Raw genomic sequence first — 22,918 nt, 5'->3', positions numbered from 1 at the left:
AAATATATAAGGATGTGGTAGCCTAAGCCTACTGGTGACAAAGCCGCTGGGAGTAGTTTGGGGGTGGGGGTGCTGTAAAAGGGGGCTCTCCATGCTCATTAGTTTCTCATTTAACATACACTACATGACCGAAAGTATGTGGACACCTGCTCGTCAAACATCTCATTACAAAATCATGGACATAGAGCTGGCAGCAAGCTTATAGGTCTGCTGTTAGAACCAGTAAATCCCACTTTACCAATCTTGGGTAGCGGAATTACTTTGGCTTCCCTCCAGGCCTGAGGACAAAGACTTTCCTCTAGGCTCAGATTAAATATATGACAGATAGGAGTGGCTTTAGAGTCAGCTACCATCCTCAGTAGCTCTCCATCTAAGTTGTCAATGGCAGGAGGTTTGTCATTATTGATCGATAACAATAATTTCCCCACCTCTCCCACATGAACTTTACAAAATTCAAACTTGCAATGCTTTTCTTTCATTATTTGTTTTTTTTATGCATGAATACGATGGCTCACTGTTTGTTGTTGGCATTTCCTGCCTAAGTTTGCCCACTGCCAGTGAAGTAATCATTAAAATAATAAGGCAGCATCAAATAGTTTTGTGATGAATAAGCCATCTGATTTGATGGAAGATGGAGTTAAATTTGTCTTTCTGCCCATAATTTAATTTAAAGTACTCCCAATGTTTTTTTCCATCTTTATATCATTGATCTTGTCTTCATAATACAATTTCTTATTTTTGTTGAGTTTATTCACATAATTTCTCAATTCGCAGTAAGTCAGCCAGTCAGATATGTAACCAGACTTATTAGCCACTCCTTTTGCCCCATCTTTCAACCATACCGTTTTTCAATTCCTCATCAATCCATGGAGCCTTAACAGTTCAAACAGTCAGTTTCTTTACAGGTGCATTTTATCAATAATTCTAAGAAGCAATTTCATAAATTCATCAAGTGCGGCATCTCAATGCTCCTTATTAATCACATCAGGCCAACAAATATTTTTAACATCATCCACATGAGTCACAGCAAAATCTTTTGTATGATCACTTATACACTATTTTAGGCCCAGCTGTTGGAACTTTGGCTTTCCTGGATATAACAAACTATAATGTGATCACTGCATCCAATGGGTACGGATACAGCTTTAGAGCAAAGTTCTACAGTATTAGTAAAAATGTGATCGATACATGTGCATGATCTTGTTCCTGTAGTGTTTGTAAACACCCTGGTATGTTGATTAATAACCTGAACCAGATTTCAGGCACTGGTTACAGTAAGAAGCTTCCTCTTGAGCGGACAGCTTGATGAAAACCAGTCAAGATTCAGGTCCCCAAGAAAGTAGACCTCTTTTTACATCACATACACTATCAAGCATTTCAAACATATTATTTAGATACTGACTGTTAGCACTTGGTGTTCTATAGCAACAACCCAAAAGAAAAGGCTTTAGATGTGCCAAGTGAACCTGCAACCACAACACTTCAATAACACATGACATAAGATCCTCTCTAAGCATTACAGAGATATGGCTATATACAGCAACACCTCTCCCGTAAGCATTTCTGTCTCTTCTATAGATGTTATATCCTTGTATTGCTATTGCTGTATCATCAAATGAATTATCTAGGTGAGTCTCAGAAATGGCTACTATATGAATGTTATCTGATGTTAGCAAGTTATTCATTTCATGAACTTTATTTCTAAGGCTACACATATGAATATGTGACATTTTCAGCCCTTTCCTGGGTAGCTTATCAGAGATAGACATAATATAGAAAAGAGCAAATAAAGCTAGATAAAACAAATCTACATTCAGCAGTCCATTAATCAATTGGTGTGTGTGTGTGTTCTGCGGGGTTGAAGCAACAAGCCCATAGGCTTAGCTCGCTCATCCCTTCCAGTCTTCTGGGAGGAAGGGTGGAAAATGAGCCTGTCATAGCAGATGTAAGCAATGTCCTCACACGCTCTGGCAGCTTTCATGGCTGGGATAAGTTATTTCCTCTTCTGGCGCACAGCTTCTGGATAGTCCTCGTTGAGGAAGATATATACGTTTCTCTCAAGTTATTGGCTCGTTCCAGAACATCTACCATGTCCTTCAACATCAGGAACTTGACCACTATCGGCCTGGGCTTGTCATCTGGGCCGGTGGTGGGTTTTCCAGTCCTGTGGGCGCTCTCCACCTAAATCATCCATCTTCAATTTCTCAGAGATAATTTCGCTCACTTTGTCACCAGACTCTGTCCAGGTCTCATGTGGAGATTCTGCATGGAGGCATTGTCAGGCTGAAACAGTAAAGGACCTTCCTCAAACTCTTGCCACAAAGTTGGAAGCACAGAATCGTCTAGAATGTCATTGAATGCTGTAGCGTTAAGATTTCCCTTCACTGCAATTAAGGGGCCTAGCTAAAACCATGAAAAACAGCTCCAGACCATTATTCCTCCTCCACCAAACATGTCAGTATGCACTGGGTCAGGTAGTGTTCTCCTGGAATCCGCCAAACCAAGATTCGTCCATCGGACTGCCAGATGGTGAAGCGTGATTCGTCACTCCAGGGAGTCCAATGGCGGCGAGCTTTACACTATTCCAGCCGACGCTTGGCATTGCGCATGGTGATCTTAGGCTTGTGTACGGCTGCTCGGCAATGGAAACGCATTTCATGAAGCTCCCAACAAACATTTCTTGTGCTGAAGTTGCTTCCAGAGGCAGTTTGGAACTCTGTAGTGAGTGTTGCAACCGAGGACAGACCATTTTTTACGTGCTACGTGCTTCAGCACTCAGCGGTCTAGTTCTGTGAGCTTGTGTGGCCTATCACATCCTGGCTGAGCCGTTGTTGCTCTTAGAAACTTTTATATATACATATTAGCTAAACAGGTGGGGCTCAAAACAGCCCCACCTGCCCTGAATGATGGGTTGCAACTGTCCAAAACATTGATTCAGCTTTGATCTAAACTTTACTAAAGGAGCACCATTGTAAGAAGTAGCGGAGGTGCTACGACACCCCTGCAGTCTATGCACCTAATGAGCAATTGAAGTGCACCCAGCCTACTCTTTTGCCTGTGCAAAATTTGCAGAAATGAGAGAGCACAACATCTGGGAATATTTGGCCTAGGAACATTTTCTGGTTGGTCTCAGGGAATGTAAAACAGTTAGGAAGGAAGAACTGGAGGTTGGTGGCACCTTAATTGGGGAGAACAGGCTTGTGGTAATGACTGGAGCGGAATCAGTGAAATGGTATCAAATACAGTACCAGTCAAAAGTTTGGACACACCTACTCATTCCAGGGTTTTTCTGTATTTTGCTATTTTCTACACTGTAGAATAATAGTGAAGACATCAAAACTATGAAATAACACATATGGAATCATGTAGTAACCAAAAAAGTGTTAAACAAATCTAAATATATTTGAGATTCTTCAAAGTAGCCACCTTTTGCCTTGATGACAGCTTTGCACACTCTTGGCAGTCTCTCAACCAGCTTCATGAGGTATTCACCTGGAATGCTTTTAAATTAGCAGGTGTGCCTTGTTAAAAGTCAATTTGTGGAATTTCTTTCCTTCTTAATGCGTTTGAGCCAATCAGTTGTGTTGTGACAAGGTAGGGGTAGTATACAGAAGATAGCCCTATTTCGTAAAAGACCATGTCTTGTGGCAAGAACAGTTTGAATAAGCAAAGAGAAACGACAGTCCATCATTACTTTAAGACATGAAGGCCAGTTAGTTCGGAGCATTTCAAGATCTTTGAAAGTTTCTTCAAGTGCAGTCGCAAAAACCATCAAGCCCTATGATGAAACTGGCTCCTCTCATAAGGACCGCTACAGGAAAGGAAGACCCAGAGTTACCTCTGCTGCAGAGGATAAGTTCATTAGAGTTACCATACTCAGAAATTGCAGCCCAATATAAATGCTTTATAGAGTTCAAGTAACAGACACATCTCAACATCAACTGTTCAGAGGAGACTGCTTGAATCAGGCCTTCATGGTCGAATTGCGGCAAAGAAACCACTACTAAAGGACACCAATAATAAGAAGAGACTTGCTTGGGCCAAGAAACACGACTAATGGACATTAGACTGGTATAAATCAGTTTTTTGGTCTGATGAGTCCAAATTTGAGATTTTTGGTTCCAAGCGCTGTGTCTTTGTGAGATGCAGAGTAGGTGAACGGATGATCTCCCCATGTGTTGTTCCCACCGTGAAGGATGGAGGAGGAGGTGTGATGGTACTTTGCTGGTGACACTGTCAGTGATTTATTTATAATTCAAGGCACACTTAACCAGCATGGCTACCACAGCATTCTGCAGCGATACGCCATCCCATCTGGTTTGCGCTACGTGGGACTATCATTTGTTTTTCAACAGGACAATGACCCAACACACCTCCAGGCTGTATACGGGCTATTTGACCAGAAGGAGAGTGATGGAGTGCTGCATCAGATGACCTGGCCTCCACAATCACCCGACGAGATGGTTTGGGACGAGTTGGACCGCAGAGTGAAGGTAAAGCAGCCAACAAGTGCTCAGCATGTGGGAACTCCTTCAAGACTGGAAAAGCATTCCAGGTGAAGCTGGTTGAGAGAATGCCAAGAGTGCAAAGCTGTCATAAAGGGTGGTTACTTTGAAGAATCTAATCTAAGTCAAATGTTTGTTTCATACTTTTTTGGATACTACATTGTACATTAATTATACTGTCATAGCCTAAATGAAAAACTCATAATACTTGTATTTCCCTTTTGACCCACATTTTAATCGCATAGACAAGTAGGCGAAATCCAGAATATAAAAAGTGTCACTTAAACACAAGCCACATGCAGGAACCAATGGGATGCTCGAGGAGGGGCGTTCTTGCTGATTCATGAATGCCCACATGCAGGAACATCCAAATTGAGGGCCGCAATCACACACTATTGGAGAGGTCCGGACATTCGGAATTCAATCAGGGTCTCAACTTACTGTGAGAATGCTGTTCATAGATTACAGCTCAGCGTTCAATACCATAGTCCCCTCCAAGCTCATCACCAAGCTAGGGACCCTGGGACTGAACCCCTCCCTCTCCATCTAGTAGGGCTGAGCGTTTAGTGCTTTTTGAGGTTGGTTCGGTTTTGGTTCGATTATTAAAAAAGAATCACAGTTTTTCGATTATTTTTTAAAACATTAAATGCACTATGCATTATGTGGATTGAATGCTGTAACAACACCGAATAAAACAATGAATAAAAGTCCCATGATGGTAGTGGCTGCCCATTACTGCTTATCACTTATTATTTATTTATCATTTATTTACATTACTTTACTTTAACCAAATATTTGTTTTATTTGATGACTTTATTATTTCCTTCCAAGTCATCACCTTATCTCATCAGTCCTGTGTCATACCAACAGTAAAGCATCCTGAGACCATTCATGTGTGGGTTTGCTTCTCAGCCAAGGGAGTGGGCTCACTCACAATTTTGCCTAAGAACACAGCCATGAATAAAGCATGGTACCAACACATCCTCCGAGAGCAACTTCTCCCAACCATCCAGGAACAGTTTGGTGATGAACAATGCCTTTTCCAGCATGATGGGTCACATTGCCATAAGCCAAAAGTGATAACTAAGTGGCTCGGGGAACAAAACATTGATATTTTGGGTCCATGGCCAGGAAACTCCCCAGACCTTTATCCCATTAAGAATTTGTGGTCAATCCTCAAGAGGTGGGTGGACAAACAAAAACCCATAAATTCTGACAAACTCCAAGCATTGATTATGCAAGAATGGGCTGCCATCAGTCAGGATGTGAACCAGAAGTTAATTGACAGCATGCCAGGGTGGATTGCAGAGGTCTTGAAAAAGAAGGGTCAACACAGCAAATATTGACTCGTTGCATCAACTTCATGTAATTGTCAATAAAAGCCTTTGACACTTATGAAATGCCTGTAATTATACTTCAGTATTCCATAGTAACATCTGACAAAAATATCTAAAGACACTGAAGCAGCAAACTTTGTGAAAATTTATATTTGTGTGATTCTCAAAACTTTTGGCCACGACTGTAGTAATCATTGCTGAATTACCGACCAGGCACACAGGGCCCGTGCCCAGGTGCCCTGACCTCCAGGGGGCCCCCATTCATTTCATTAATCACTCTCGCTCAGATATCATATTAACATGGCATAAATCATGGCAAAATGTGTAAAATTGCAGGAAGTTAGCTTTAAAATGTAAAACGTCTCTCCACCCCATGGAAGAATTTGTAGAATTGCAGGAAATTAGCTGTAAAACTGCAATTTTTTCTTTCCGACCCATAGCAAAATGTGTATAATTGCAAAAAATGTACTGTATTCTCCCTTGCATGACACACCCTTACAATCCCCCCCATCCGGGCCTCACTAAAACTTAGACCCTGGCTACGGCTCTGGCTGCAGCCCAATAAGGCGACCAGAGTATGGGCAAGTGGGTGTGTCGAAAAGAAAGTAGTGGGCGTGAGGGAAGGAGTGGGTGTGTCAAAAGGAAAGGAGTAACCACGCAACTACCCTCCCATTAGAATTTGTAATTCTGTTTTGAAGCCAGATTATGAGTCGGAGTCATAGTTCACTGTTAGTTTTACTCAGATAGTTGTACATTTTCAGCTATAAAACGTACAATTGTTTAATTTTGATTAAATGTACTGATGATGGATGTACTGTTGCTTGTATGCGTTGTATGTGTGGGCTTACTGTGTCTGTCACCCTGATATTGGCTACTAGGTAGCTATCTTCCCACGCCGTTGCGGGACAGTAGTGCTTGGCAAGTGGTTGCGGGAGAGTAGTGCTTGGTAAGTGGTTGCGGGAGAGTAGTGCTTGACAAGTGGGAGCGAAGGACACCGGTGTTGTTGCCGTTCATACCCTCCACATTGAGTAGACTGTATGTATCTAAAGAATAAAAAAATTAAAAAGGTGACATCCAAATTGGTTTTCAATATTAGTTATTTCTTGTGTAGGCTGTTATCCCACTTGAAATACAATTCTGGGAGGGAAAAAAATTGCCACGTTAGCTACTGCCTGTGACACCGGATACAGCTGCCCAGTGGGAAGCACCTCAGGTTGGCAGGTACCTTGATACAACACCTGTGCACTGGTCAACATGTTAGCTACCGCCAGCGACATCCTGATGCAGCTGATACAGCTGCCCTGTGGGAAGCATCTCAGGTCAGCAAGCAGCTCTATACAATACTGGTGCTGGTGCACTAGTCATTTGCACTGGCAAATGGTGGCAACAAATCTGCTGAATTAACTGATTCGCTTTCCATACACCCACTCCTATCGACACACTGACTCCGGTCGCCATATTGGGCTGCAGCTACCCATACTTGCACCACAGATAAAACAGTGCCCTCTGTAATTATTGGGACAGTGAAGCATTTGTTCTTCTCTTGGCTCTATACTCCACAAGTTTGGATTTTAAATTAAACATTTACTTTGAAGTTAAAGTGCATACTGTCAGTTTTAATTTTAGGGTATTTTCATCCACATCGGGTGAACCGTTTAAAAAGTACAGCACTTTTTGTACATAGTGTTAACATTACAATAACAGGAGGTTAGCATTTGGGGGGGGGGGGGGGCGTTATGATCTTTTTTGAGAGGAAGTCCATTGATGGGAAGTGGGAGAAGATAGAGCTAGATGATACTTGGCCAACATTCTTCTAATTTTGTTATTGATGAAACATTCGATCTCAAAACAGTTTTCCGTTCCCAAAACTGTAATGTTACTAAAATAGTGCACTAAGATTTGTAGACTTTACCCTTTCTAAAAGTTTCAATTTTTGTTTTTTGTTTAGAAGGGCAAGGGCAAACTGCGTTATTGCACACAAGCGCTTCATAGAGTAGGCGTTCCTAACGGAAATATGCAAATACATGCTAGAACGCTAGCTCGTGTTGGCCCTGCCCACCTCCTTGCTTTTTCTGCCCACTCTGCTTAATTTGCTCCCATTGGAAATGACATATTGTGGTCTATCTTGGGTTAGTTATCAAAATCTTTGCTTGCACTGAGTGGCGAATCAAGTTCATTTGACTGGAGTTATTGGACTAGTGGTCCACTAGTATATTCAGACTGGGCTACTAGTCCGTAAATCCAGTCAAAATAACCAACTTGATTTGCTACTTACCTTGGCTGTTGATTCACCTAGAACGTTTGGTTACGCTTTATTTGACAAGAAATGAATAACACATTCCCTACATAACACACAGTACAACAACCGCACGTTGATAATTCCGATATGTCTCTTGCGATGATCTCATTTGGTGCCACTTTTTTCTGGGACTCCATAAAAACACGCCACTTCATTACAAATTACTTTTCACTAACCCTTTCCCTAACATTAACCTATAGCTCCTAACCTGATACGTTAATTATCCTAACCTGCGACGAAAAAGTCGTAGCTGTATGGAATTGGCTTGTTTTTCGGGAATCTCCTTTTTTCTAGGCTTTTTTCCCCAGCCATGGCTAGAAGGGATCCAGCTTTTGTCAAATTACGGTCAAAAGTGTATTATTTTTTAGCATTTTTGCTAATCCAAACTCTTTTCCTAACCTTAACGTAGCAGGTTATGAGGATTAGGTTAAGGCTAGGAAAAGGGTTAGCTAAAATGCAAGAACAAAACAACAACTTTTTTACCTTAATTTGACTAAAACTGGAATCCTTCTAGCCATGACCCTTTCCCCCCCACTACCAAGTTTAAACAGGGAGAGTGGGTTCATTGCGTTGCTTGCTGATCACGAGTGCGCATGTGCTAACTATCAACAGACTCAAGAGTAGCAGCTCTGTGGTAGCAGCCTATGCTGAGCAATATATTCCATGGACATTTTTGAATAACATGTGAACATCCCAGTTCAAATATAACCCGTTTTTGGGACCATTGTGGATGTAACTTTTTTCTCAGTGATAAGAAATTGCGTTAATTGATTAGGCCTAAGTACTACCGCACTGCGCAGTGACTGTTGGGGGAAGTTCGCGGTTGGACTTGCTGTATTGTCTGCCCCAGACACCGCCGAGTGTCTTCTACAAGCGCTGTCCAAGGCTACTTCAGAGCAGACCATCCACATTGGCGTGTTTTCGCATCATTAAAGACCGGAATAATACATTTCTTATAGCGGTGAAGTCATTGAAAAGTATAAATATTTGTCTTATTTTTTCAAAAATGGCCGCAGCAGTGGAAATGGACGGAAGTATAATGGAGGGTGTGAGTATTTCACACGATTAAAATACACTTTCTACTACATATTTTATAAAAATGGTTTGACAGTAAACTTAGGATATGTATTTACTGTGTACATTGTCATGTTTTGTCCTCTTTCAGGGCGGGCAAATTTTGAGAGTAACCGCCGCACTGAGTTGCATCAACGGCGCATCCATCAGAATACACAAAATCCGCGCAGGTAGAAGTACACCAGGATTAAGGTAATTCATTTCATAAATATTTGCCATAATATTACACAGAGTATGTATAACAACAAAAGCCACATGTCATTACTAATAAATGTAAGCTTCACTCTAGTCGCAGTCTATAGCCCTGGGGCGATCCCCGGCGACCCCAGACAGAAGTTTAGTGAATCAGAAAACAAAGCAAAGTTGGTCTAAAGGACCTTTCTTTTCAAAGTAGATGTAGCATTAACGTACGTCTCCGATAAACAATTGATAACGGTTTTACAGCCTTTATTTGTAACTGTCTAATTTGTTTTATATTGAACGGCAGATGCCCTCGTTACATTTTTCATGTGATCCTTTGTTGGTTAATGCGCTAGCACATGGCTGTTCACTTATTCCTATCAACAACCGAACTAGCCTACTCAACTTTTCCTTCATCGCCTATGTTATTCTGCACAGATAATATCAAAGCCTACTTATTTTTTTATAGTGAAATAAGACGTTTGTTCCTTTCATTGTTAACCCGCCACCCCCCTTCCCCTTTTCACAAGACCACAACATCTGTCAGGGTTGGAGTTGGTGAGAGACATTTGTTGTGGAAATCTAGAGGGTGGCACAGTGGGATCTACTGAAGTCACACTCACCCCTGGGAAAATAAAGGCTGGGAAGCACACCGCAGACCCCCAAACAGCAGGGTAAATCATGTCAGGCTGCTTCTCCGTTCTTCCAAACTACACATTCAAATAGAGTATGGGACAGACAGTTTGTTGTGTTAAAAACCTTGTAGTTACTATCAACCTGACATATTTTATAGCCGTAGAAACACTATCCAAAACAATATCTAGAAGTGTCTATAGAATTCAATACTTAATTTCACCAAACAAATAGGAAGAAACGTACTACATTAGTCTCCATCTAACTCGTACTTCTGTGTCGCTCTGCGCCAGGAGTGTTGGGCTGCTGCTGCAGGTCTCTCTACCCTGTGCCCTGTATGCTGACGGACCCTCGGAGCTCTGTCTGAAGGGGGGCACCAACGCAGACATGGCCCCGCAGATTGACTACACCATAAAGGTATGGTTAACCTAACCTGTGTTTGTAGAGGTGCCAGTGGTTGTAATGGGGGCTTGTGTTCCTGGGAAATCATGAATTGGACTTCTCTCAAGTTATATACCCTGTGTCTATAGATAAACCCGCAGATGACCGCTTGGTATATGACTGTCACTCGACATCCTCTTATTTGCCATTCTCCTATTGTTGTTAAATGCCATTGGAAATACTTTAATACATACAAATGTCTTCCAGGTATTCAAGCCCATCGTGGAGAAGTTTGGAGTACATTTTGACTGTGATTTGAGAATGAGGTTCGTATCCCTTCCCGTGTTGGAGAATTGTTGGTGGGATAATACTGCCTGGCCCCCCCAAAAAATGACACTTCTTCTGTCTCGAATAGGGGCTACTACCCCAAAGGTGGAGGTGAGGTGGTGGCCAAGGTAAACCCAGTGAGTGAGCTGAGCCCCGTCACCATGACCGAACGAGGGACCATCACCAAGATATATGGCAGGTCCTTTGTTGCTGGGGTGCTACCCTATAAGGTACAGTACAAAGGATTGGCTTTGGGTTAGAATTACCTAGGAATTTTACATTAAGTTAATGTTTTACCTTTGTAATAATGTACTACTCTAGTAATGGAGTTGAGTGGTTTTCATCCTTATTCCACTTGTGTACTTACAAACAATGAATTAGATGTTTCTGGACAGGTGAAATTTACGCCACGGAACAGTTCTTTCCACTGATACATGTGCTACCCTCTATGCACGTGGGAGAAAAAAATTAACTACATTTTGAGTGAGCTCATACTTGTTTTCCTCCAGCTCGCCAAGGACATGGCAACGACGGCGACAAGAGTTATCAGGAGAGAGATAAAGGACCTGTACATAAACATCCAAACGCTGCAGGAGAAGGACATGGCCTGTGGGAGCGGCAACGGCATCATGTGAGCTTATACCTGACGTTTTACGTTACGTGAACCCTCCGACTGTTAACACTGTTAAAAGATGCCAATACCCGTATGACCTCAGTAAACCTGTATCAGTCACTATGCCAATGTTTTTGGTGACGATCCTTGTCAAACCACTTGCACTAGTAGAGGGTGTATTGATGGCGTCATCTGAAAAATCATTCATAAGTAGACTGATGGCTTGCATAATGTTGTGTCCCTAGTTTGGTGGATAGACGAGAGAAGGGTATTTTAAAATGTTTTTTTTTTTTTTTTTTTTTCTGCCATGGGCGATCTGCCGTCTTAAATGCTTTGCAGTTCTACCTCATTTTTGATGTGCTGTCTATCCTCACCAGAATCATCGCAGAGTCTTCCACGGGCTGTATATTTGCAGGGTCAGCTCTTGGGAAGAAAGGTGAGAAATCCACTGTTCTTGTGCTTGCTTGGTCTGTGAAGTGTACAGTACACGATGTACCACTAGTCGGCAGAATCTGACAGAGAATGCCTAGCATGTCTATACTAGGATGTGAAACTGTAATATCTGATTGGATGGTGAGTGAAGTAGTGCATCAACATGAACATTTCTAAGGCCATACAGGGTAAGTTGTCAACGGTGGAGAAATAGGAAAATATTGAGAAAGGGGAAAATCTTGCTCATTGTATTTTGTTTGGCAATAGTGGCTACTATTTTCAAATTGCCATCAGCAGATGCATCCGTAGGTCTTTTTTTTTTTTTTGATTGTCTGTTTCTACAACAACACAGTTTGTTCTCTTGGGAGCAGAGTTAGGAGGCGTATGCAGTGCACCTGTTAAGGGAAACAAATGACTAAAACCTCTCTGGCACACACTGATAACCTCTGGGCCAGTATTCATAAAGCTTAAAGTAAAGGCGTTGGCATGCTTCGAGCTCAGCTAGGCGAACCGAACGAGTGTGCTCACATACTCCCTTAAGCAATATTACTGTTTGTCCGTTTTGAGATGCAGTAGCCAGTATACACTTCCTGAAAATAGTCAGAATTAATCTAAGATGACTCAAGAAATCTGTCGGTTAATTTTGACATTTTTGCAGAGGAGATCTTAGTCGCGCAATTTTACAGTAAACTAAGATGTTTGGTGCAGTATTTCACAATGAATTTTTTTAAATGAAAATGAGTTCTCTCGTTGAATGACAAATGCTTTATTGAATAATCCCTACTGTGGACCAATCAGACGAAGGGGCTTAGCCACCGGCTTACCTCGAGGAAAAATGTGTGCCCGGACAGACAAAAACCATTACCGAAGTCCAACGCTAACAAAAATGTTGTCGTAATATCTGCGCAATCTCTTCCGAACTGTTTTGTCTGGGAAGCATGCATACGCCATAAGAGGCCTGCTGATCTGGGATCAATTTTGCCGTTTAGATTATAATGAAAACATTTACAAGGGGGTACCTGATCCTAGATCCCACTTCTGCTCTATTAGACACCAAAAATACGGGCCCAGATCTAAAAAGAATAATACAAAATGTCAACTAATGCTTTTCTCCTGTGCCTCAGGTGTGTATGCAGACAAAGTGGGCTTCGAGGCTGCAGAGATGCTGCTCAGGAATATAAGGCACAACGGCTGTGTGGACGAGTTTCTCCAGGACCAGGTTAGCAATGACACACACACAGGTATTTTACAACGCAATGTTAGGTGTCCTCCTGTAAGTGATCTATACTAATTGTAAGTAACGTGAACTTCCAAGTTGAATAGGTGCTTGACCCCTGTCTTTGCCTTACTCTCCATCTAACAGCAGCTGCTTGAACTTACTCTATTTAGAGTCATACTGAACTCTTTGTCTTACACTTTCTGGCAGCTCATCCTCTTCATGGCCTTGGCGAATGGCACCTCCAGAATCCGCACTGGCCCAGTCACCCTACACACACAGACTGCCATCCATGTGGCAGAGCAGCTCACCCAGGTGGGTCCCAATTTGTTTTTAAATTTATTTCCGAAGACGCACATTTGTTAATGTCAATGGTTTATAAACTTTTATAAAACCAGTCAACTTTTTAATAGAAAGTGTTGTCCTTATTCCCAGGCTAAGTTTACAGTGACCAAGGCAGAAGATGAGAATGCCAGCAATGACACCTACATCATCGAATGCCAAGGAGTGGGTGTCACCAACCCTCATTTCTAGCCACGCCCATGTTTTGTCTCCCCACCTTTTTTATGTTGACATCTCCACCTGCAGTCGTGGATAGAAGAGGCACTGGAGAGACTTGAGGACTCATAGCCGATACACTACTGTGACGTCACTGAATAGTCTGACGCTGCTTCTATTTATATTATGATTTATGGCCCTTGTGGCTCGATATTCAAGCAAATTAATTATTGGTTTAGAAACATACAGCCACATGAGTTGGTCATCGTTGTCCTTTTCCCCCTATTGCATTAACTATCATTACCCTCTTAGCTTGTATAACTCAGGGTATTAATGCCTTACACTGTTATAATAAAAACCTTCGATTTCTGCGTGGAAGTGGTGTATGTTTCAGTAGTTTGTTGAAGCGCCTTATAGTGCATACTGGCTTTTACGACAAACATTTTCATGTTCTTTGTCCCTAGTTTATCATTTTAGTTCCATGCTGCTGTCCTTTCTTAGGTCAATTAATTATATAATTTTTTGTTGATGGTCACTAAGGTAATGCAGACTAGACTGCAGAGGTTTGTTGGCTACTGTTTTAGTCATACGATAAAAAATAAACAATTTGCAGATTTGCCACTTTTTTGTAAACATTTACAAATAAAATTCCTTCCCAGAACAGATGATTTTGAGTAAAATATTTTTCACAGACCTGGATAAATTGAGAAATATGTAGCTAGAAGTTAGTCATCAGTGATGACATATAAAAATATATATTTTTCTAAGTGTATATTTTTACCCCCTTTTTCTCAATTTTGTGATATCCAATTGTTATTTTGTCTCATCGCTACAACTCCCCAACGGGCTCAGGAGAGGTCGAGTCATCCATCCTCCGACACATGACCCACCAAACCGCGCTTCTTGACACCTGCCCGCTAAACCTGGGAAGCCAGCACCACCAATGTGTCAGAGGAAACACCTTTCAACTGATGACCAAAGTCAGCCTGCATGCGCCCGGCCTGCCACAAGGACTAGAGCGCGATGAGCCAAGTAAACCCCCACCCCGGTCTAACCCGGACAACACTCGACCAATTGTGCACCACACTATGGGACTCCCGGTCACGGCCAGTTGTGACATAGCCTGGGATCGAACCTGGGCCTGTAGTGACACCTCAAGCACTGCAATGCCGTGTCTTAGACCACTGCGCAACTCATCACTCTTAGTCTGTCATAATGCAACATATCATATTTGTGATTCAAACAAATATTTTAAGGACAGGTTGGCAACAATTTAACTCCAGTCAATAACTTGTTCCAAAAATCTTATTAGATGTGCTTGAGAGTAATTACATAGACATCGCATGGAGTTGCCTGTCTGATATTAATAACTATCTAGCTGACTCAGCTTGATAGCATGGTCTTGTTATACTTGCCACCTAATGATTTAACAGCAAGAAGAACCCTTTGGCACCACATGTTGAGGTGCTTAGGCTTCGTTTACGCAGGCAGCCCAATTCTGATCTTTCTTTCTCCATTTGAACTTTTGACCAATCACAGATATTTTGGGAAAAATATCTGATGTGATTGGTCAAAAGACCAATTAGTGGGTAAAATATCAGAATTGGGCTGCCTGTGTAAACACAGTAATTTTTATCTTATTCCAGATAACTAGCAGAAATAGTTGCAGGTTTGTCTGACTGGAAAGCATGCGACCTGTGGAAAACCTTATGTAACTACTCCTGGCAAAGCAGACTTTTTTTTCCTTTACGGCTGCTGCAACTTGACGGAACCTTTTCAACAAGCTCTGAGTAACGAGAAGGTAAACTATTGTATGTTTTAGCTTTGCTCATTGAGTGGTTATGAAAGTAAGTGGTGAATGTGTGAGGGCTTAAGGGTTCACGGCAAGGTTTGTTGCTCAGCTCCTTTTGTGGCCTGTTCTAACCGCTTTGACTCACCACTCCCAGACGCAGGGACAATAGAGGGGAAAGAATGGGTCTAGCCCATGTGAATGACTATGCAGATCTCATTGGTGAGGAGGTTGTGACCACTGAGCGTTATTCAATCTCTAGTTATTCACAACAGTCATGTGCATCTGTTGCTTATAGAAGTCACCAACTCCCTAATTTTACCCTCTTGTGTTTTAGATTGAAAACAATGTTGTTTTTATTGGAAGCTCACATACTGAGTTGTATACCAATTTACAGTACATCACAAAACATAAAACACCCTCTCAAGAAAACTCCCTTGGTCTAATACTCCTATGGCTGGGTGGTTCTTTTATAATATACTGTACAGATTAGAGGAAACTGCATGTACAACCATTCCCTTTTTTGAATTCCTTCTTGAGTAGTGCAGGTAAGCCTTCTCCCTACAGCTACATGTTCACTTGTCCTGTTTTTCCGTGATGTCAGATGGGCAGAGTATCAGGTCGTCTCCACATGACCCCCAAATACAAACAAGACTCCTCAATGCATGGTGTGTGAAATAATACACAGCACAGCACAGCACTGCAATTAAATGAAAAATGACCAGCATTTATAGAGCAGATCGATATCTATCTACAGAGAGGAAATAACAAATTAGCGGCTGATAAATCTGAGAGAAACTTGAAATTCACACCGTGGCTGCGTTGTAACAGGAACAGGAGCACCATGTGAGGGCCAATCACATTGCAGTAACCTGAGGCGGTTACCTGACCCCACCATCCCTAGCTTTGCGTTCCTCCGGCACACTCAGAGGTACAGTACTCACAAAGCCCCTCTATCGTTTGGTAAACATCGACTTGATCATATTCTGGGGTTGGAAGGGGCACAGTGATCCACAGAGTTGTCGCTGAGGCCCCGGGTGGCCCCCAAACCTTCCCTTTTGCTGTACTCCAATGTAGGCATGTCAGACGTCGTGTCCTGGAGGGCCCAAGAGCACAGTGACTGGAGCCAACCTGCAGCCGCAGCAGCAGCACCTCAGCAGGTCTGGATTTCTCTAATAGCAGGTGAGCTGGATCGATGGAAAACATTCTCTACCTCATTGCTGCCAGATCAACCTTTACTAGCATCAATTATTACTATATTTCTGGGATTGGGATTTGTTTAATGTGGTATCTCTTCTAAGCTCCAATTGATTGGCAATAACCATATTATCTGATTTTTTTTCTTTGAGGGGGGAAAAGGTACAGTATTTATTGCAGTCTATGATTGAATGAAGTGAAACAAACAGCGACTATGACAAATGACATTCTATCACAGATACATGTTTTCATGATTGATGGATGCAAGAGAAAAGAAAAGACGTGTGGTCAACAATCAAATTTCTTGATTTCTAATGACCTGTGATCTGGGCAGGAAAAACTCTGGACGTTACTGAGGTAGCCTCTTTAAAGGACGGTTCACTAAAAATACAAATGTATATGATTTTGTGCTTACCTAAATAAAGTAAACAAATAACCCTGAGTACTTACATAGGGTCAATACGTTGAATCAACGTTGTTTCTAAGTCATTTTAATGAAATTACGTTGAACCAACATGGAATAGATGTTGAATTGGCGTCTGTGCCCAGTCGGTGTGCGTGATGGCAATAAAACGGGTTTGCTTTCAGTCTACTCTCACTCACATCCTCTCATTGAGGGTGACCCACATAAACACTGGTACGAGAGGATGATACCTAATTCTAGTGTCACAGTTTACTTCCTTGTGTTTCTATATAAAGATAAATTACATGTTGAGGGTGAGATTAAGCTGAGATCAAGCTTGGTTGCATATTGCATTGGGTTTATCAGATAAAACAAGCACCATCCCACTTCTGAGACCAAGGGAGCGAATTCGGTTCATAGCCCCGACTCGATGATCCCAAGTCCAGCAAACAACATCTTAGCCATTGCTCCAAGAAGTGCGAACTTCTTGACGAGGTTGCAAGTAAGTGTTTGGCTAAGGTCGCTACAATATTATCTTAAGTTTCAGTTGCTCAAACTATATATTTATTTACTCCTATATACTGTAGTCCATTGGCCAGAGGGCCAAATTTAACATAATTGTCCACTTTGGGGTGACAAAGTCTAATGATGATTTTCATTAAGGTCCATGTCTGTGGGTTATATTTTGGTATGATAACCACTTATAGGAGGTAGGTAAACATAGTTTCACTGCATTACATGTTATGACCCCTTTCCGTATATTGAGTGTATGAAATTAAATGTTGTATTATAAGGGAACAATCTTCTCATACTAAAGCAATTCAATATATTATTTACTTCATAATACAACACAAATTAAGGTATGAAACAATTGGATTGGTAATGACATATCTATCCTCCTGAGACCCGTGATGATTATTATTATTAAATGTTTGGGGTGAAAAAAAATGTTACCAAGAAAGAAATTAGAATAAATATTGTTATTTATCTTTTATTGTAAGTGCAACATTGTCCTCTGTAGTGGTCATTGGGATGTAAATATGAAAAAAATATAACATTAAAGTCAATGGGTACAGTAGGTGAAAAACAGTTGGGGCATCCGGGTGTCCACTACAGAGGACATTTCTTGATAAGATCTTATTTAATGTGAAAAAAGTATTACACAGTCCTGACAACTCCCTTAACTATTCCTGAGATATTCACTTACGAGAAAGAATTTGAATATCAAACTCACAAAAATGATTATTACACACACTTCTTTTCAAATGTCCACAGACTGTGCTAATTTTGACCTCAGCCATTTTTTTAAGAACCAGGAAGACGAAGCTGTCAACGTCACACCCCCACACGTGATATCATTGAAAACCTTAATATGTCCTCTCAAAGGGACAACAGGACTTAATACAGTGACTGTATGGCCTCAGAGATACGGACCAAGAACTGATGTTCACTAGAGAGAACAAAAATGAATTGCTGGGTCTCAAGAGTCTATGGGCCCTTTAAAAAAGAAAAGCTGCACACTCTAGGAGCAATCATTTATTTCCAATGTTTCGATAGCCAAGCTGTTTTCATCAGGGTATAATCTCTATTGGCCCACCTTGGGGGTTCAAAGGCCATACATGGGGGTACATCAAGATAGAATGGGCTGTAATGGGTGGCGTTCTATCAACACATGGTACCCCAGCTGATAACTACACCAAATGTCATACAGAACAAGGAAACACCATTGGGAAAGCTTTTTAGCTACACTGAACAAAAATATAAACACAACATGCAACAATTTCAAAGATTTTACTGAGTTACAGTTCATATAAGGAAAGCAGTCAATTGAAGTAAATTCATTATGCCCTGATCTATGGATTTCATATGACTGGGAATACAGATATGCAGCTGTTGGTCACAGATACCTTGAAAAAAAAGAGGTATGGGCGTGGATATGAAAATCTGTCAGTATCTGGTGTGACCACCATTTGTGCAACACATCTCCTTCGCATAGAGTTGATCAGGCTGTTGATTGTGGTCTGTGGAATGTTGTCCCACTCCTCTTCAATTGCTGTGCGAAGCTGCTGGATATTGGCGGAAACTGGAACACGCTGTCGTACATGTCGATCCAGAGCATCCCAAACATGCTCAATGGGTGACATGTCTGGTGAGTATGCAGGCCATGGAAGAACTGGGACATTTTCAGCTTCCAGGAATTGTGTACAGATCCTTGTGACATGGAGGTGATGGTGGCTGAAGTATGACACGTCAATGGGTCTCAGGATCCCGTCACGATATCTCTATGCATTCAAATTGCCATCGACAAAATGCAATTGTGTTCATTGTTCAAAGCACGCAGATGAACTACCCTTAGACGGCTTTTGACAGTTTGTGCAGAAATTCTTCGGTTGTCCAAACCCAAACATCAGCTGTTTGGGTGGCTAGTCTCAGACTATCCCGCAGGTGAAGAAGTCGGATGTGGAGGTCCTGGGCTGACGTGGTTACACGTGGTCTGCGGTTGTGAGGCCGGTTGGACAGCCAAATTCTCTAAAATGACATTGGAGGCAAAATGAATGCTCATTTTTCTACCATAAGAGAAATTAACATTAAATGATCTGGCAACAGCTCTGGTGGACATCCCTGCAGTCAGTATGCCTATTGCATGCTCCCTCAAAACTGTGGCATTCTGTAGTGTGACACAACTGCACAACTTAGTGGCCTTTTATTGTCCCCAGCACAAGGTGTACCTGTGTAATGATCATCTTGTGGAATCAGCTTCTTGATATGCCACACCTGTCACGTGGATGTATTATCTTGGCAAAGGAGAAATGCTCACTAAATCAAATCAAATCAAATCAAATCAAATGTTATTAGTCACATACACATGGTTAGCAGATGTTAATGCGAGTGTAGCGAAATGCTTGTGCTTCTAGTTCCGACAATGCAGTAATAACCAACAGTAATCTAACCTAACAATTCCACACTACTACCTTACACACACACACAAGTGTAAAGGGATAAAGAATATGTACATAAAGATATATGAATGAGTGGTGGTACAGAACGGCATGGCAGATGCAGTAGATGGTATAGAGTACGGTATATACATATGAGATGAGTACTGTAGGGTATGTAAACATAAAGTGGCATAGTTTAAAGTGGCTAGTGGTACATGTATTGCATAAAGATGGCAAGATGCAGTAGATGATATAGAGTACAGTATATATACATATGAGATGGGTAATGTAGGGTATGTAAACATTGTATTAAGTGGCATTGCTTAAAGTGGCTAGTGGTACATTTTTACATAATTTCCATCAATTCCCATTTTTAAAGTGGCTGGAGTTGAGTCAGTATGTTGGCAGCGGCCGCTAAATGTTAGTGGTGGCTGTTTAACAGTCTGATGGCCTTGAGATAGAAGCTGTTTTTCAGTCTCTCGGTCCCTGCTTTGATGCACCTGTACTGACCTCGCCTTCTGGATGATAGCGGGGTGAACAGGCAGTGGCTTGGGTGGTTGTTGTCCTTGATGATCTTTATGGCCTTCCTGTGACATCGGGTGGTGTAGGTGTCCTGGAGGGCAGGTAGTTTGCCCCTGGTGATGCGTTCTGCAGACCTCACTACCCTCTGGAGAGCCTTACGGTTGTGGGCGGAGCAGTTGCCGTACCAGGCGGTGATACAGCCCGACAGGATGCTCTCAATTGTGCATCTGTAGAAGTTTGTGAGTGCTTTTGGTGACAAGCCGAATTTCTTCAGCCTCCTGAGGTTGAAGAGGCGCTGCTGCGCCTTCTTCACAACGCTGTCTGTGTGGGTGGACCAGTTCAGTTTGTCCGTGATGTGTACACCGAGGAACTTAAAACTTTCCACCTTCTCCACTACTGACCCGTCGATGTGGATAGGGGGGTGCTCCCTCTGCTGTTTCCTGAAGTCCACAATCATCTCCTTTGTTTTGTTGACGTTGAGTATGAGGTTATTTTCCTGACACCACACTCCGAGGGCCCTCACCTCCTCCCTGTAGGCCGTCTCGTCGTTGTTGGTGATCAAGCCTACCACTGTAGTGTCATCCGCAAACTTGATGATTGAGTTGGAGGCGTGCATGGCCACGCAGTCGTGGGTGAACAGGGAGTACAGGAGAGGGCTCAGAACGCACCCTTGTGGGGCCCCAGTGTTGAGGATCAGCGGGGTGGAGATGTTGTTACCTACCCTCACCACCTGGGGGCGGCCCGTCAGGAAGTCCAGGACCCAGTTGCACAGGGCGGGGTCGAGACCCAGGGTCTCGAGCTTGATGACGAGTTTGGAGGGTACTATGGTGTTAAATGCTGAGCTGTAATCGATGAACAGCATTCTCACATGGGTATTCCTCTTGTCCAGATGGGTTAGGGCAGTGTGCAGTGTGGTTGCGATTGCGTCGTCTGTGGACCTATTGGGTCGGTAAGCAAATTGGAGTGGGTCTAGGGTGTCCGGTAGGGTGGAGGTGATATGGTCCTTGACTAGTCTCTCAAAGCACTTCATGATGACGGAAGTGAGTGCTACGGGGCGGTAGTCGTTTAGCTCAGTTACCTTAGCTTTCTTGGGAACAGGAACAATGGTGGCCCTCTTGAAGCATGTGGGAACAGCAGACTGGGATAAGGATTGATTGAATATGTCCGTAAACACACCAGCCAGCTGGTCTGCGCATGCTCTGAGGACGCGGCTGGGAATGCCGTCTGGGCCTGCAGCCTTGCGAGGGTTAACACGTTTAAATGTTTTACTCACCTCGGCTGCAGTGAAGGAGAGCCCGCAGGTTTTGGTAGGGGGCCGTGTCAGTGGCACTGTATTGTCCTCAAAGCGGGCAAAAAAGTTGTTTAGCCTGTCTGGGAGCAAGACATCCTGGTCCTCGACGGGGCTGGTTTTCTTTTTGTAATCCGTGATTGACTGTAGACCCTGCCACATACCTCTTGTGTCTGAGCTGTTGAATTTCGACTCGATTTTGTCTCTGTACTGAGACTTAGCCTGTTTGATTGCCTTGCGGAGAGAATAGCTACACTGTTTGTATTCGGTCATGCTTCCGGTCACCTTGCCCTGGTTAAAAGCAGTGGTTCGCGCTTTCAGTTTCACGCGAATGCTGCCGTCAATCCACGGTTTCTGGTTTGGGAATGTTTTTATCGTTGCTGTGGGTACGACATCGTCAATGCACTTCCTAATGAACTCGCTCACCGAATCAGCATATTCGTCAATATTGTTGTTGGACGCGATGCGGAACATATTCCAATCCGCGTGATCGAAGCAGTCTTGAAGCGTGGATTCAGATTGGTCGGACCAGCGTTGAACAGACCTGAGCGCGGGAGCTTGTTGTTTGAGTTTTTGTTTGTAGGCTGGAATCAACAAAATGGAGTCGTGGTCAGCTTTTCCGAAAGGGGGGCGGGGGAGGGCCTTATAAGCGTCGCGGAAATTAGTATAACAATGGTCTAGTGTTTTTCCAGCCCTGGTAGCACAATCGATATGCTGATAGAATTTAGGGAGTTTTGTTTTTAGATTAGCCTTGTTAAAATCCCCAGCTACGATGAATGCAGCCTCAGGGTGTGTGGTTTCCAGTTTACAAAGAGTCAGATAAAGTTCGTTCAGGGCCATCGATGTGTCTGCTTGGGGGGGAATGTATACGGCTGTGATTATGATTGACGAGAATTCCCTAACAGGGATGAAATAAGATTTTTGTGCATATGGAACATTTCTGGGATCTTTTATTTCAGCTCATGAAACATGGGACCAACACTTTACATTTTGAGTTTATATTTTTGTTCAGGGCATATAGATTTAGTCTATAATCAGTCCCAGGTATGTCTGTTATATGTGGGTGATTCCTCACGAAACTAGAACACAACAGGACCATGATTTGGGGGATTTTCACAATTGTATCCATAGAAGGGTCCTTTGGAGGAAGGATTCTTGACATATATTTGACATTTGCATCTTAAAACATAATTGAGAAATAATTATTTGAAGTTGGAACATTTGACATTTGAGGCCTACCCAGGCCTCCTTTAATAAAAAACCATATAGTTTCATCTGTCGGTGC

The 22,918-nt window shown here is 42.5% G+C and overlaps 1 protein-coding gene across 2 annotated transcripts; it reads left to right on the top strand.

Annotated features, from left to right (window-relative positions):
* The first annotated feature begins 8,662 nt into the window (after window positions 1-8,662).
* On the top strand, window positions 8,663-13,873 carry LOC139540799 (RNA 3'-terminal phosphate cyclase-like). 2 transcript variants are annotated; one of them, XM_071344775.1, is made up of 11 exons: window positions 8,663-9,189; window positions 9,307-9,407; window positions 9,926-10,069; window positions 10,322-10,445; window positions 10,677-10,735; window positions 10,825-10,966; window positions 11,246-11,367; window positions 11,727-11,785; window positions 12,906-13,000; window positions 13,208-13,312; window positions 13,433-13,873. In XM_071344775.1, exons 1-11 carry the CDS (start codon window positions 9,148-9,150, stop codon window positions 13,529-13,531), a joined length of 1,092 nt encoding a protein of 363 aa, XP_071200876.1. In that variant the 5' UTR covers window positions 8,663-9,147; the 3' UTR covers window positions 13,532-13,873. The 2 variants fall into 2 exon arrangements, with proteins under 2 accessions (XP_071200876.1, XP_071200877.1); XM_071344776.1 differs by having other exon boundaries at window positions 8,668-9,189; window positions 12,906-13,022.
* The last annotated feature ends 9,045 nt before the right edge of the window (window positions 13,874-22,918 follow it).

This window comes from Salvelinus alpinus, chromosome 16 (genome assembly GCF_045679555.1).
Source record: "Salvelinus alpinus chromosome 16, SLU_Salpinus.1, whole genome shotgun sequence".
Lineage (NCBI taxonomy): Eukaryota > Metazoa > Chordata > Actinopteri > Salmoniformes > Salmonidae > Salvelinus > Salvelinus alpinus.
The sequence above is the reverse complement of the archived record's forward strand: the minus strand, read 5'-3'. Positions and strand labels throughout refer to the sequence as shown.

Coding starts and splice junctions, on each gene's coding strand:
- LOC139540799 (XM_071344775.1), top strand. CDS start 9,148: ATGGCCGCAGCAGTGGAAATGGACGGAAGTATAATGGAGGGT. Junction 9,190..9,306: donor ACGGAAGTATAATGGAGGGT/GTGAGTATTTCA, acceptor GTCCTCTTTCAG/GGCGGGCAAATTTTGAGAGT. Junction 13,001..13,207: donor ACGAGTTTCTCCAGGACCAG/GTTAGCAATGAC, acceptor ACTTTCTGGCAG/CTCATCCTCTTCATGGCCTT.